At 46.5% G+C, this 14,522-nt stretch overlaps 5 protein-coding genes across 8 annotated transcripts; 3 read left to right on the top strand and 2 right to left on the bottom strand.

Annotated features, from left to right (window-relative positions):
• The first annotated feature begins 5 nt into the window (after nucleotides 1-5).
• Nucleotides 6-3,013, top strand: BDBG_01982 (uncharacterized protein). The gene has a single exon (XM_002627265.2). It carries the CDS (start codon nucleotides 1,195-1,197, stop codon nucleotides 2,320-2,322), a length of 1,128 nt encoding a protein of 375 aa, XP_002627311.1. The 5' UTR covers nucleotides 6-1,194; the 3' UTR covers nucleotides 2,323-3,013.
• BDBG_01981 (uncharacterized protein) lies at nucleotides 753-5,680 on the bottom strand. The gene is made up of 2 exons (XM_031720585.1): nucleotides 5,233-5,680; nucleotides 753-5,136 (listed from the first exon to the last, which is right to left on the bottom strand). Exons 1-2 carry the CDS (start codon nucleotides 5,375-5,377, stop codon nucleotides 3,335-3,337), a joined length of 1,947 nt encoding a protein of 648 aa, XP_031576808.1. The 5' UTR covers nucleotides 5,378-5,680; the 3' UTR covers nucleotides 753-3,334.
• BDBG_01980 (ubiquitin thiolesterase) lies at nucleotides 5,648-9,026 on the top strand. Of its 3 annotated transcripts, none has more exons than XM_031720584.1 (4): nucleotides 5,693-6,176; nucleotides 6,238-8,652; nucleotides 8,734-8,803; nucleotides 9,005-9,026. In XM_031720584.1, exons 1-2 carry the CDS (start codon nucleotides 6,033-6,035, stop codon nucleotides 7,753-7,755), a joined length of 1,662 nt encoding a protein of 553 aa, XP_031576807.1. In that variant the 5' UTR covers nucleotides 5,693-6,032; the 3' UTR covers nucleotides 7,756-8,652; nucleotides 8,734-8,803; nucleotides 9,005-9,026. The 3 variants fall into 3 exon arrangements, with proteins under 3 accessions (XP_002627309.1, XP_031576807.1, XP_031576806.1); XM_031720583.1 differs by lacking the exon at nucleotides 9,005-9,026 and having other exon boundaries at nucleotides 6,238-8,440; nucleotides 8,513-8,518; nucleotides 8,603-8,994; XM_002627263.2 differs by having other exon boundaries at nucleotides 5,648-6,176; nucleotides 6,238-8,803.
• Nucleotides 8,168-11,065, bottom strand: BDBG_01979 (tubulin-specific chaperone c). Its single transcript, XM_031720582.1, has 4 exons — nucleotides 10,342-11,065; nucleotides 10,112-10,272; nucleotides 9,297-10,001; nucleotides 8,168-9,180 (listed from the first exon to the last, which is right to left on the bottom strand). Exons 1-4 carry the CDS (start codon nucleotides 10,520-10,522, stop codon nucleotides 8,974-8,976), a joined length of 1,254 nt encoding a protein of 417 aa, XP_031576805.1. The 5' UTR covers nucleotides 10,523-11,065; the 3' UTR covers nucleotides 8,168-8,973.
• Nucleotides 10,790-14,508, top strand: BDBG_01978. 2 transcript variants are annotated; one of them, XM_031720581.1, is made up of 3 exons: nucleotides 10,944-11,300; nucleotides 11,387-13,626; nucleotides 13,786-14,508. In XM_031720581.1, exons 2-3 carry the CDS (start codon nucleotides 12,125-12,127, stop codon nucleotides 14,078-14,080), a joined length of 1,797 nt encoding a protein of 598 aa, XP_031576804.1. In that variant the 5' UTR covers nucleotides 10,944-11,300; nucleotides 11,387-12,124; the 3' UTR covers nucleotides 14,081-14,508. The 2 variants fall into 2 exon arrangements, with proteins under 2 accessions (XP_002627307.1, XP_031576804.1); XM_002627261.2 differs by having other exon boundaries at nucleotides 10,790-13,626.
• The last annotated feature ends 14 nt before the right edge of the window (nucleotides 14,509-14,522 follow it).

Raw genomic sequence — 14,522 nt, 5'->3', positions numbered from 1 at the left:
ATCTTCCTTCTTCTTCTTCTTCTTCTTCTTCTTCTTCTTCTTCTTCTTTTTTCCTTCTTTCAACGTCCTTCGTCACATTTCAGATTTATTTACTATTCTACACATTACATGCTTGATGCATGGTTAATCCTTCATGAGCGATGGTGTTTTGTTTCTGTCGGCTGACGTTCCTACGACCCGCCTCGGAAATGGAGTTCGTTCTTCCTCTTCTATTCATTTATTAGAAAGAGAAGGGGGGGGGATAAAAAGCAGCTCTTGTCGTTATGTCTTTATTTTTCTATTAATTTTTCGCTTTACCTTTGCCCCTTTTCCTCAGCTTTCGTCTAATTCTACCAATGTCACTCTATCACTGACAATTTTCTTCGTTAATAAATTTCCTCTCCGCAATACCTAGGCTTAGGCCAATGTGCAAAGATATTTTGCTCACCCTCATTTTTACCTCGCTTGGCTACTTGTGTTCTTAAAAGCACCAGACGACAATGTTTTATCCGTAGACTGCGATGTCTTCACATGTAAATGGCCCTTCCATTTGAGATGAACAGAATAGGAATTTCTTGTCCCATTTTAAATCATCTTGAATCCACAATTATATCTGAACTTCCTTGCTTCGGTTGTTACAAAATTTCCCGACCCTTTTTTAATTTTCTGGGCTGACTATCAATAATGGATAAACATCAAATGAGTCCCTGACGCCAAAACCCGGGCTGTGGCTCCTTCATCTGCCCTGTAACGTTTGATAAAACACGGCAAGATGTGGCCTCATATGCCATTGGACCAGTTCCTTCTTCAGCTGGGTAAAATGCAAATTGCATCTATCATGTTTGTTGATTTCTGTTCAAATGAAAATACCGAGCATTCATTACATTTATTCATCCATTAGCAAATATTCACGTCAGTCTTTTCCCAAAAACGCTGTCCACTCGTTACCAAATGCATGTTTTGTCGCAGCTGATTTTATTTTTTCTTGCTATTACTATCAAATTCTATTGGGTTCATTGGCGCATAAAATTGTTGCGGGAGGGACTGGCCCGCATTGAGAGGGAGACAACCGCTCTTAATTCTTCTCCTAGTTCGAGGTCTATCTAATCGTGGGCGAATTCGCCAAAGCAACCGAGAACACTCCCTCAAAGGTGAAGCTCCACTTAGGCATTCTATGCCAATCGCAGCATCTCACAATTCACGGCCCCGCAAGCTATGCACAGCTCCTCCCAAGATATCAGCTGCCACCACCACAGCCACATCCACTTCCCTCCTACATCCATCGCACCCAATCAGCCTTCACACGACCTAACTACTCCAGTCCACCACATATCCCCAATTCCGGCTTTCTATCTCCACCGCGATAATGGCGTTGCCGTTCCACTCATCGCACTTGATGAGCTCCCGCCCTGGCTCCGCATTGGGCGGGAAGATTGGTTTAACCCGGAATGGCAGCAGTACATGAATCCTGTCAGTGACGAACCCACCATCCGGGTTGGCGAGTATGAGGTGTTTGCCACGTGGGGTGGGGCGGTGTATCATTTGCCAACGTGGAAGTTGGTAGCGGTTCGAGGGGCCAGGGTTTGTGATGGGACTGCGGCGGGGACTGGATGGGAGCTGGAAGTGGGAGGAGAAAGAGGAAGGGATATTATTCATCATTTGGATCGAAGAGGTGGATATGACTACGAGGTTGATGAGAGGATGATTGGCAACGGCTGTCTAGATGGCAAGGCATCCTCGCCCGGGTGTTCTGGGGGAGGCAGGAGTGGTGGCAGACATGCCGCTCGTGATCAAGATGGGGAGCCAATTCCAATTGCAAACGACGAAGTCAACCGAGAGGGAATTACACGGAACGTCCCAGATACTCCTCCCTCGTCACCAATGGGCGGCCTATGCAGCGGCAAATACGACGGAAATGCCGATGAGAGATTTTCATGCTCCAGTTGTCCCCTCTCTCGCAACGGGCATTACCATCACTACCCGCATTATCCTCAGGATCAGCAAGACCAACCTCCTCGCCAACAAACAGCGATGTCATCTTCACCGCATACTTGGCCGCTCGAACTTTCACCCCCTTTGTCAAACAACAGCTGTAGCAGCCCTGGCCAGAACCCCTTACACTCCCTACCCAGTAACACCGAAACAGAAACCAGCATGTCATCCTGGGATTCTTTTGATATTCTTCCTCCTGCTTTTCATGTCCCTGTTTTACCACGGACGCCATTGGGGTTGGGGTTAACGCAGTCTGCACCGTCGTGTGTACTCTCAGGCATGTTTCATGGACTGATTCCACCGTGGTTGAGGAACAGGGCAGAAGGGGATGGTTCAGTTTGCTCTGTTTAGGTGTAGAGAGAGGTTAGAGGTTACAACAGAAATGGACGGAAAAGAAATTTTGAGGGATGGTAGGTGGCCAGAACGGAAGTGAGCGAATTGACGGTGGTATCATCTGCTCCTGGCTTCTCCATTTCGTTCTTAGTTCTTTGCCGGACTCCCTTTAATTTCTGGAGTTGTTGGAGTAATGGGGTCTACTGTCTTTCATTTAGTTACTCTGCAGTTTCCCTTTGGCTGTTGTGATGTGTCCCTTGGAAAAGGGAAACGGTGCGCTGAGGAGGAAAAAAAAAAAAAAAAAACACTCTTTTGGAGGATGGTATCAATCATTCTTTCTGTGTGGATTTGTGTGGCATTTTTGGTTGCTATTGCTTCTTTTGATGTTTACTTGCTTTTTGTATATTTCCTGCTCTCTGATTCTCTTAAAGATTTTATCGTGTTCGTTCATTCCTTTTTTGTGATGTTGTGTTCAGATAAAAAATTAGGAACTATGCAAAATTCGCAGTGAGTTGGGGTGGATTTTCATATTTATCTTGGCCTAGTTAATTCAAAACTTAGCCACGCTGGAGTCTGTACGACAGACGGCTACAATTATTAATAATAATGGGCGACCTGTTACATCACCGAGCCTTCTGAGTTGAAGAAGGATTAACTATAAAATTAAGCTTATTTGTTGCAACCATAGTTCCAACGGACACGAGAGGGCACTCATTGAACTTCAAAAAAAAAAAAAAAAAAAAAAAAAAAAGAAAGAAAGAGAAAGAGAGGGTAAGATAGTTAATGAATAAACCCATTTCAAAAATCAACGAGCATAAGCCACCCACTAACACCTGGAAATGCCTTCATGAAAAAGGTTCTAAGAAATTTTTTCTAGCCCAATTACGGTAAAGTCTATTAAAGGATAAATATTGTACAGAGGCATTAGGTCTATATATACATTGTAAATAGCATGGTATATGGCAACATGATGAGAAGAGGTCTGAGAATCGGCGCTGCCATTTCGATGCCATTGATGGGCTACGCCTTCTTATGCGAAGCCCGTCGTGAAAGCTTCCCCATCCATCCGTTTAAGTCGGGCCCCGCCCAGCACTTTATATATGTCTTCTTCAGCCTCAAAGCCGTTGGACGATCCTTGCCATTCGACGATTATATCCCACAAGACAGAGGACGGCAAATGTCGGACCTTGACTGAACTGAAGCAGTTTTCGTCGTATTCCGCAAGTTCAGGCGCCACCTCTTGAATGGGCTTGTTAACATCAACTGTTTCGGTTAGGGATATCAAGCGCCTCATTTTTATCTTTGAATCGACCATTTGAAGGATTTTCGGCCTCGCGAATGGGGCGAGGTTGGGGATTGATTGGATCAAACTGGACATCGAGCGATCAGGAAACATTGGGCGCAGGATATCGCCAATAGATCTTTGGCTGTGGGTTGTTACCGTGCCCATGATATGGCGGTAGGCCCGAAGCATCAGGTGATAGTTGTGAAGCGTTTTATTTTTGATGTGCTGTTGTTGGGTTTGGATGATGTTCGAATTAGGATTCGGCTGAAAATCGATGACTGAACACAAGCCGTTGGGTGTAAACTCGTCGGAACCGACATCAAACGGCTCATATGGACGTTTATCCCAGAGTAGAAGAGGTTCCTTAGTGCCTGACCGAATGCCGTCGAAGCACATTCGTTCTTCCATAAGTGAATCGAAGCGCGACAATGCGACGCTGTTGCGCGAGCTGAGTTGTTCTTCAACTTCCAATAACTCCACATGAATTTGCTTTACACGTTTGAGTACATCTGCTAGAGTCGGCGATTTGGTCTGTAGCATCAAAACCAGTTCAGCTTCTAGCTGCTCAATCTGTATTACTTTCGGTTCCGCTTTTCTAAACAAGGCCTCATCCCGATTCTCGTGAACGAGACGCCTATGCAGAGCGGTAACTTTGCCATGAGCTAATTTATCGGTCGTATCAGTACGTCTAGGGCTTTTCAATGACGGTCTTCCCCTCTGTGCAGGTGTCCGAAGGTCCGGAAGATTGGGGTTTTGAGTCAGTTCAATATACGTGTCATGCCACGGGCGTTTTGGTCGAGGCACATAGGATTCACGCTTTCCGTACTTTCCCGCGTCTGGGGCTAGCTCCGGAGGGCTAGCATCACGGCCAGGAGGGGTAACTGTGCCGCCCTCCTTGAATCGGTTTTCAACTTGCTTTCTACTTACTTCCAACGTTGAAAGCCCCTTCTGTGAATGCCACAACTCACGGGCGGAATCACCAGCAACTTCCGTTATATCTGAGCAAGTAGCCTCTGCGATAACAGCAGATCGCCTCCGCCTAGAAATTACTCTAGGCAATAGTACTTCCGCATCATCAGATGAGAGGAGCGCGATCATTCGCACTAGCCCGTATCGATGAAACAATGTCTGGTCCAAACACGCCTCAAGATATCGTAGTAGAAGAGTGTACGTTTGCCCATATTGCGGCTTCGCAGTCATATTGGCCAGTACGAGTAGGCTGTCATTCGTAGCACATCCACTGCCTTGAGACCAAACAGGTGGCTGTTTGGTTTGTTCTGGCAGATGTCCTTGAAGGAATAGATCATCATAGGTTTTGAGGTCTAACGGGTCCCAGGGCAAATGTTTGTAAGTAGAATCTTGTTCTTCGGTCAAAGGTTTTAGAAATGACTGGTAATAGTTGGTATTGGGTTCGATTAAAAGATGACGTCGAGGTTTAAGATGGTTATGTAGTTTTGCTGAGAGTAATCCTGCGCCAGGGAAAACGTCGATGATATCGCATGAGGAATGCTTCTTCAATGATGGACCCAATCGTTGTAGAAGATCGTCTACATACATGGTGCTGGAGTTAGCTTCGGACAATGGAGCACTGCAGGGCAAACACGGTCATGTTAGGCCTTATGTGAGCTATGATGTGAATTTACCGCAGAGCAACGAGCTAGCAATGTGAGATCTAGGCTGGTTGAAGGAAGGTGGCCGTTTGGCCATTACGGCCGATATTGCAGATGAGAAGACATTGGAAGAAGGGAAAGGCGCCTTCGGTATGACTGATGCTGGAAGTGCTGGCATTTGGCATTGTGCAGCGCAAGCAGCTAGTCAGTCGCGATCTTGAAAATGGAACGGGGATTGTAGTTAGTGCGGGTCAGGACAAAGTTATAAAGAACTAAGTAAATATATACACATGAAAATAAAAGAGCGAACGGAGACCAGGCCTTCGCCTGAATGAAATATATTGAAAGGTATCAATGTATGGTGGAGTGAAGCTCCTATCACTGAAATCAAAAAGTTGAAGCCGAAGAAGTTTCTCCTTTGGGAAAATTCGGCCTTGGCGCGCGATGACTACAAGGTTTCCCTGAGAGAGAGAGAGCTGCCTGGTTATATTTATTACATTTCCTCCTCCGTCCCGCATCAACCACTGTGGACGACAGGGACTACAGCAGCAATATAGGATTTCTTCACTGCGGAGACTTTATGACCTAGCTCAGGCAAACGGAAATATGCTCTTGTGTTCTGTTTCATGCCAGGACCACCGCCATTCAGCGTCCAATCTTCCCCGCGCCCGAAGATTGCCCACCACCAATCCCTAACTTTGATAGCTCAGTCGATGGACCACATGTCACTGTTGGCATTCTCTCTAAAGTTTTTATCCGGGTAAATAAGAAGCCACTCTCATTCTACATCCATCCCGTCCAGTCAGAACTTTCGAGGACAACAGCGTCAGGCCATGCCATCTACCCCGCTAGACAACCCGAAAATGATACCACCTTTGAATGTCGAGCAGATTGCTCGTCAAGCTACAGAATTCGAGTTTGACCCCTTTTCTCCATTGCGGTACTGGATACGAGCAGCCGGGCTACTTATTAAAGAGGTGCGCTTATGTCTTCTATCGATCTTGGGCATTCCGTGACTGACTTATTTTACGCTTCCAGGCAAGCATCTACGAACGTGAGGGAAACGACCAACAGGCATACCTTCTACTTTTTAGGCACGCACAACTAGTTCTCTCCCACATTGCGACTCACCCCGATGCACGACAAGAGGATAATCGTAAAGCTGTGGCGGCTGCGAAGCGGGAAGTCCAGAGGAACCTTAGCAAACTAGAAGAGCTAAAACCACGCATCAACAAGCGCTATGAGCGTTACGTCCAGCTTATTCGTAGCAGAGAGGCTAGACGAACAGCGCCTCTATTGGGAAATGATGTCATTACAACTGCGACAACTCCGATTGATCCCGCGTTGGCTGGAGTAGCGGAGCCTCTGGAAGCGGCTCAGAACAGAGAGTTGGCTGTGAAACTTGCCCAGAGAGAATTCAGCAGAAGGGCAACTGCTCGGACGGCAACTCAACCCGAGGACCTATATGCGAAAGGCATATTAGGAACCTACGGGGTTGAAGGCTTCCACCCCAAATCTAATGATGAACCAGCAGACGACCTCAGTCGACGCCTCCAGGACCTTAGATCAAAAGTCGTAAGAAACGAGAGGACGACCCGCAGACCGCTCTCACCTCAGGATCGCCATGTTTCAAATTCCCACAGTCACTTACAAAGGGCGCACACCCCCCAGCGGCCAACTGACCTACGGCAAATATCCAGTTATAAATACCCTAATGTTCCACACCAGCCTTCTAATGATGTCTGTCAACAACCACCGCCCGTGCCTAGTAAGGTGGAACCTGTAGCATCCAACTCAGTTCTCCCCCCACAACTCCCTGCCAAAGTTAAACATCCTATTCCTTCACCTTTAGAGTCTCCTGCGAGCAGCCCCCTTCCTGAATTGATATCTCCCCCAATCCCGGACAAGGTATTTCCTTCTTCCCCACCCTCAACAAACGACAGCATAACCCCAGGAACGGATCTCCACCCATCAACCTTTACGTTTAAACCGTCAGCCTATCTTGAAAATGGCACGCCTCTCCGAACCATCTTCATATCTCCTGACCTCCGAAAACAATTCCTCTACCTCGCCGCCCCAAATACCGAGCGCAACCTTGAAACCTGCGGTATCCTTTGTGGATCGTTAATCTCCAATGCCTTTTTCATTTCCAAGCTTTTAATTCCCGAGCAGGAGTCAACATCTGATACCTGCGAAATGATCAACGAGTCAGCTATTTTCGACTACTGTGATTCGGAGGACCTAATGGTTCTCGGCTGGATACACACTCATCCAACGCAGACGTGCTTCATGAGCTCGCGCGATTTGCACACGCAATCCGGCTATCAAGTAATGTTAGCGGAAAGTATTGCGATTGTTTGCGCACCGAGCAAGGATCCGGATTGGGGTGTGTTCCGGCTCACGGACCCACCGGGATTGAAATGTGTGCTTGCCTGTACGCAGCCGGGGCTCTTCCACCCACATTCAGAGCCTAACATATATACCGATGCACTAAGGCCCGGACATGTCTTTGAGGCTAAAGGCTTGGAGTTTGAGGTTGTGGATTTCCGTCATTGAAAGAGGACGTAATCCTGTCCTTATTTCTTCTTAGTATATTTTATTTTTTATCCTTTGACTTGCCAAGGAACCTTTTTTCCCCCTTGCGCATCGATGCGGCTCTAGTGCTATGCGTTTGCATGATTCAACGACATTGTATGACTGTTTGGTTCTTCCCGCATATGCATAATGCTTCTATGGTAGACTTCACTCCCCAATAATGGATGGAGTGGAGTGGAGGGGGATTTTTCTTTGTGTCCCCTCCCTCCTCTGTTGTATCGCAGTGGCATTGTTTTGCCTTGTAGCATGCTTTTTCCTAGACTAGTTCAAATTTTACCACTTCTATTGAACCCTTCTGCGCAGTCTAGGTGCTATCTACGCTAGTATCTAGTCGCCATTTGCTTAACTACTACAAGTGTATGATCTAATATTATTTGATAATATTTTCCTCTTTCCTGTTGTAGGTTGTAGGTTGATGATAAGAGCAGATCATTTCCAGTTTTGAAAATTACTGAAGGATTTCAGAGAATAACCTCATCACTGAGTTACTCAGGGATGAATACTCAGATGTCAATCAGCATTCTATAAATTGAGATCCAAAGATGTGAAGTGGACTTGTGTATATCATGCTGCCTCTTCCGCAGAACAATTGAAGTCAAGCAGTTCCAAGGGAGGTGTAACTGGGATAAGCATACCTAGCAGGCAGGTATGTTGATTACACCTCACTCCAAGCAAGCATACCCAGGCATATATTATATTCCTAATTAAAACAAAGCAGACAGGCGTAAGGATGTTATTCCGTTGTACTGCGACTTGATGTTAAGTTCTCAAAAACAACAAAGAGAGTACTGATATCAACATATTCTAGTCTGGAGATATATACATGCAACAGAAGAAGGCCAAATAGCCCAAATTGAGGTCAGAAATGCCAAATATTTTTCTTTTTCTTTTGTAAACTAGCTATTGGCGAACTTTATCCAACCAGTGAGCTGGCGGAAGGCGGACGCTTTTTGACTTATGGGCCATTTCTGGGAGGAGTATATTCGCCTGGCCGCTTTCGAAAGACTAGGTGCGTCACCGCTCGTTTCTTCTATTGAGTCTGTCTTGTCGTTTCGTAACTAGGTATATTTGCTTACGGATAAGGGCGGTCGGCCTTTGAACCCTCGTAACAGGTGATACTAACGATCCACGTGTTGCGAAAATGCTGGCACTCTCGAGGAGAGATCTGGATAGCTGACTTCAAGATCGGATCACCTTCACCGCCTTTAAGATAGTGTCTACTGATACGCCGGGTCCACCAGAAAGATTGGTTGCCCACACATCATCTGGGACTCTTTCATTTTCTTTTATGATCCTCCAGTTGGGGCTTTGTTCCACTTTAATCCATTTGAAATCTTGTACCTCGTCCCAGAAGTTTGACTGCGCGCCATCTGAGGATTTCGGTGTCTACATAAAGTTGCATGATTAGTCAAGGCAGTACTTGGGGTCATGGGATTTTAATTTGTTACATGGGCAGGGATAGAGAAAGCGGACGAGGCGGAAGACATTGGAAGGCAACATACATAAATTTCGGGGATTTTGCCAAATCGGATATCTCTGCAGTCTTCAATGATTGGTTTGCTAGAGCAGCTTAGGTAGACATCTACGTCTAAGCAATCGTGCATGCGGAATTGGTGACAGGAAACCACAATAGTGCTGTGCTTGACTCCGGTAATATGCGCAGGGCCATTCACTTGTCCGCAGAGGAGAAGACTCTCGGTAACCCCCTTTATCACAAGACCAGCAAATCGTCGCCCATCCGTGGTGGGAATTAACATGTCCACAACGCAATGCTGTAGTGATGTTATCGATGCAGGTATAGTGGCATGTGATGCATCTGTCGGTAGCACGATATGGACACCAGTATGGGAGCTGATGGAAACGGATGAGACAGAAACGGAGGTGTTTGGATTATCGGCATCCGCTTTATGTAAATCATCAGATGACTCAGATGTTTCACGAGGTGCCGAAGCTTGTTGTTGACGAGAGGACATGCGATCGTTAATGGGGGTTGAACATGAAATTGGTGACGGGTTGGCAGACGACTGCAACGAGTTATCGTTGGATCGGTATCCAGGAATGTGCCGACGACCCTGAGCCGCTATCTCAGCAGCATCTGCTAAGGATATCGCAGAAGGGTTCTTGCGCGCGGTTTTAAAGGAAAATTTAGATCGCGGCGCAAAGCTTGCTCGCACTTCAGCGAGCTTGTCCTGGAGAGCTTTAATCGCCTAAAAAATGTAAGAAGGGACCATAAAGCACGCTAGAAAACGGCACGCAGATTTCAACAAATTGCATATGAAACTGAAATCACAAAAATTTGTTGGCCGCAGTGACGTACATCGGCATATATCCGCTGGTCATATGGAGGGATAGAAGCTGACGCATCTTTAACTTCACTTGAGAGCCGAGCAATCCCCGCTAGACAATGATCTATAGCATCAGTGCGCTCCCCTCCAATTAGCGCAGTGTCACCTAGACGGTCCATCTGCTCCTGAAGAGCTACAGATCCATATTTCCGTTAGCGAAGAACGGGGCATATCGTGACGGCTGCATGAGGCCAAACCCCACCTGTAATCTCATGCTGAAAATAGCGGAAAAAGCGATCCTTCAATGATATCTCAGTTTTGTTCCGCGAAATGACCTCATTGGGCATTTGATTTGCACTAGAGGGTTCTGGAGAGGACATTTTATATCCTTGCGAAGAACGATCTTCCGAAAATGCGAAGCGATGAAGATCGAGATATGGCATAAATTGGTATAGTGAAGATGGAATACTCCCCAGGGGCACTTTTAAAGTCCCTTAAATCAATAGGACACCAGCTATTCGTATAACAGGAAACCGTCGATTACGGGGTATTCGGGGATTTCATTGTCGTCTGAGAAGCCAAATATAGCAGCGATGCCTGTGGGGGCGGGGGAATATCGCAGCTTGAGAGAGAAGGCAAGATATTATACCTGGGGTATTCCGCAGAAAGACCGTGTGTTCCAGCAGTACAAATGTGATGTTAACAATAATGATATCAGGCAATCCAACGAGCAGGGAAAATTCCTTCTGTCTCCTTGCTTGCCGTTCAAGTGGTTCATCCATCGGCTCTGTACATTTACCTAAGATAAGTCGATGCGGGGATGTACTGCACGTGACATGCAATGTTTGTCACTTCGACAAACAAGAACGGTTGAAACTTTCCAGGGATTTTAAGCCTCTTTTTCGTTCCTGAATTTCATGCAACCAACCGCCAACCAACCTCTCTTCGAGATATTTCTTCTGGAAATAATGCAATGCGGAAGCACGGCACAGGTGGGATCTGCCGGCAAAGACCTTGAACCCTGGAAGCAGCCAGAATCCGACAATAAGCTTCTTCTATTGTTATGTGTTATTCAAACATGCTTATGGCAAGGGATGGCAAATCCTCTTGGTTCTTGTGATACGTCACGATAGGCTCTAGATCTGCCAAGCGTTTATTATACAGTCTATGGATGTATAGACGCGGCTGTTGTTGATTCAGCTGAACCCGATTTCATACCCAGTGAGGCCGACCCAGGTCATTGCGAATCCGCGTTGAATCTTGTCCTTTTTTATTTGTCGAAAGTTAATCTGATCTGGCCCCCTAAGAACCCATCTTCTGCGCCCTTGTTTTGCAGTCCAAGAAAAGATCGTCCTTATCTACGGTGCCTTGATTTATTCATGGGCATTATTAGCCAAGCTGTATTTATATGAACCCAGTTGATGTGCTGGTCATTGAGCAGCGGGCTGGGTTTCCAGAAAAACCCGCGCAGGCTTCTCGGCTCACCATCAACCTGCTTTCCCTCTGATCAAACTGCCCAATGGAAACGGAATGCAGTGCTACATGCCAGCGCTTTTACATTCCGGGCATTTTAAATGAGTTTCTTCATTTCCTTTTTCCTAGACATGCTGCCAAACGCCCAGGCGCTAGATTTGGATATGGGTGCGCATCTCACTGTTATTTTTCGCTTGTTGTATTGTTACCATCCGTATGCTGTCACACCTATCTTCTAGATATCGACCAGTGCTATATCTTGTGTCTCGCTGTACGATGCATATGGTCGCATTAAACGCTCCTTTAACTCTTTGGGCTATTCAACCGCTAAGGGGTTCCTTGTTTAAGCTAGACGCGGAAAGTGGTGTTCCCAGTTCTGCTACATTAATTCACTCTGTACACTCTCCAAGGTAATAATGCCCCTGTTCCTCATTGTATCATTTAAAAGGGCATGGAAGCCCTCCCCCATCCCTACTCAAGACCGAAAGTTGCATCAAGTTTACGGTACTTCGTTTTCTGGAGGACATTTCTTTTAGAATATATTATCCGACCGACCAGTCTGTCGTTTCCGAATGCGCGCCTTTCTGTTAGGCTTCATTGGAGCCTCTACGCTGGTTTTACCCGCTCTCACTTTCCCAAATCCTTTGCCTGCTAGGTGCGATATAGTAGAATGGCTTCCTTCAGTTCCTCCAGGGTGGAAGCAACAAGAAGCTCCTCCCCCAAATACCCTTATACAATTTCGCCTTGCTGTTACGCAAGAAAATGGATGGTTGTTTGAACAAGCGGTCCTCGATCTATCAACACCGGGACATCCAACCTATGGTAAATATATGAAGCGAGATCAAGTCCAGAAGTTCCTAAAACCATTACCGCAAGTGTCAGAATCAATTTTGTCATGGTTAGAACGAGGAGGTGTTTCCAAGACGGCGATTGCGGACCATGGCGACTGGATCAATTTCAAAATATCAGTCGCGCAAGCAGAAAGGCTACTTCAAACGAAATTCTTCTATTTTTACAACCCAACTCGCGGCACTCGGGTAATTCGAACGCTGGAATACTGTGTTCCCCCTGAAATTTTCCCTTATGTCCATATGATCCAGCCGACGACGAGATTTAGTCAACTCCGACCCGACGCAACAAGCGCTAGCGCTCTTCAGCTTGTGGAACCTGATGAGCCTTATCCCCCAGTTAACTGCAGCCTTGCTGTTGCTCCAGCATGCATTCGAGAAATGTATAACATGGGGAATTTCACGGCTACCCCAGATCCTCGCAATAAGCTTGGAGTTTCGGGCTACCTTGAACAATACGCAAGGTACAGCGATTTGGATCTCTTCTTTCAACTGTACGCCCCGGAATTAGAAGGATCCTGTTTTGATGTGGTTTCCATCAACGGCGGGTTGAACTTGCAAAATTCGAGCCTGTCATCAACCGAAGCTAGCCTGGACATTCAGTATGCGCTAGGCCTTTCCAACGCTACGACGGTATATTACACCACAGGGGGACGTGGCCCAATGGTTCCTGACCTCGATCTCCCTGATCCAAATGCGAACACGAATGAGCCTTACTTAGACCAATTGCACTATTTACTCTCCCTTCCAGATGAGGAATTACCAGCCATTCTGACGACTTCATACGGTGAAAATGAACGCAGCGTACCGGAGAGATACGCAAATTCAACTTGCAATTTGTTCGCCCAACTAGGCGCACGCGGGGTATCAGTCCTTTTCGCTAGTGGAGACTATGGACCAGGAAGTGCCTGTCAATCTAACGATGGCAAAAACACTACACAATTCGACCCCGTCTTTCCAGCGGCCTGCCCTTTCCTAACATCCGTTGGTGGGACACAAGGCGCCAACCCTGAGACTGCAATATACTTCTCTTCGGGAGGATTTTCTGACCGATATTCCCGCCCGGCATACCAAGATGAAGCAGTTTCAGCATATCTGGCCCAATTAGGCAATAAATGGGAAGGACTCTATAACCCTGCAGGTCGTGGGTTCCCAGATGTCGCAGCGCAGTCGGCACAATTTCACATTATTGATCATGGGAGACCCATCTATGCATCAGGAACGAGGTTCGTGAAATGCAGTTTCTAGCCCCCTTTATCCTCGAACTCCCCGCAAGTTTCCTGTTTCTCCCTGTCCAAATTTAGACCCTATTCCCTTCTCCTGCTATGACACTTACCCCTAAAAGCCAACCTTGAGAAAACCCGTTTGTCTAACCACCCCAACAGTGCCTCTGCACCCGTATTCGCAGCAGTTGTAGCCAATCTTAACTCTATCCGCCTAGCTCACGGGAAACCTGTGCTTGGATTTCTCAATCCACTCCTATATAGTCTCAAGGGGGTAGGTTTAAACGACATCGTCGAGGGTTATTCGGAAGGATGTACCGGCATATCCAAGCTGTCCGGCTTGGATGCGCCCTACATTCCCGGAGCCGGCTGGAATGCGACGACTGGATGGGACCCTGTGACAGGCTTGGGTACGCCAAATTTTGCATTGCTCGCCGAAATCGTGAAAGTTTTATGAGGCCGTTTTAAGACTTTTTTTTGGCTTTTGCTTTGCTTTTTTTTTTTTTTTTTTTTTTTTTTTTAAACAACTTTATATTTGTTCTTTTCTTTTGAAAGACACAACATTGCATCGGTTTTCCTTCACTTAGATGAGAGTGGCGCTGGGGCAGGGTTTGGTCTAGCATATTAGAGTTGCATTTTTCTTTGGAGGAAGAAGCTTCCGTTAGCCAGCATTGGCCTACATTGAGCTCTGCTGTTATAATAATGATACTGAATCATAATGGTTAAAACCGCCAACGGAATGGCGCGCAAAAGGGGTATACATAGAAAATAATTTATACTGAGCGTCCTGGCAGGTGTAAATAAACAAGCTTTCACGTCCGTCCTATTAGGAAAAGGAGAGTTCGTCGTCATACCACGTGACAGAATGTCAAGGCGGAAAAACCTTCTTGCGGCGCCAG

This window comes from Blastomyces gilchristii (assembly GCF_000003855.2).
Source record: "Blastomyces gilchristii SLH14081 genomic scaffold supercont1.3, whole genome shotgun sequence".
Taxonomy (NCBI): domain Eukaryota; kingdom Fungi; phylum Ascomycota; class Eurotiomycetes; order Onygenales; family Ajellomycetaceae; genus Blastomyces; species Blastomyces gilchristii.
This window is presented reverse-complemented; position numbering and strand designations above follow the sequence as displayed.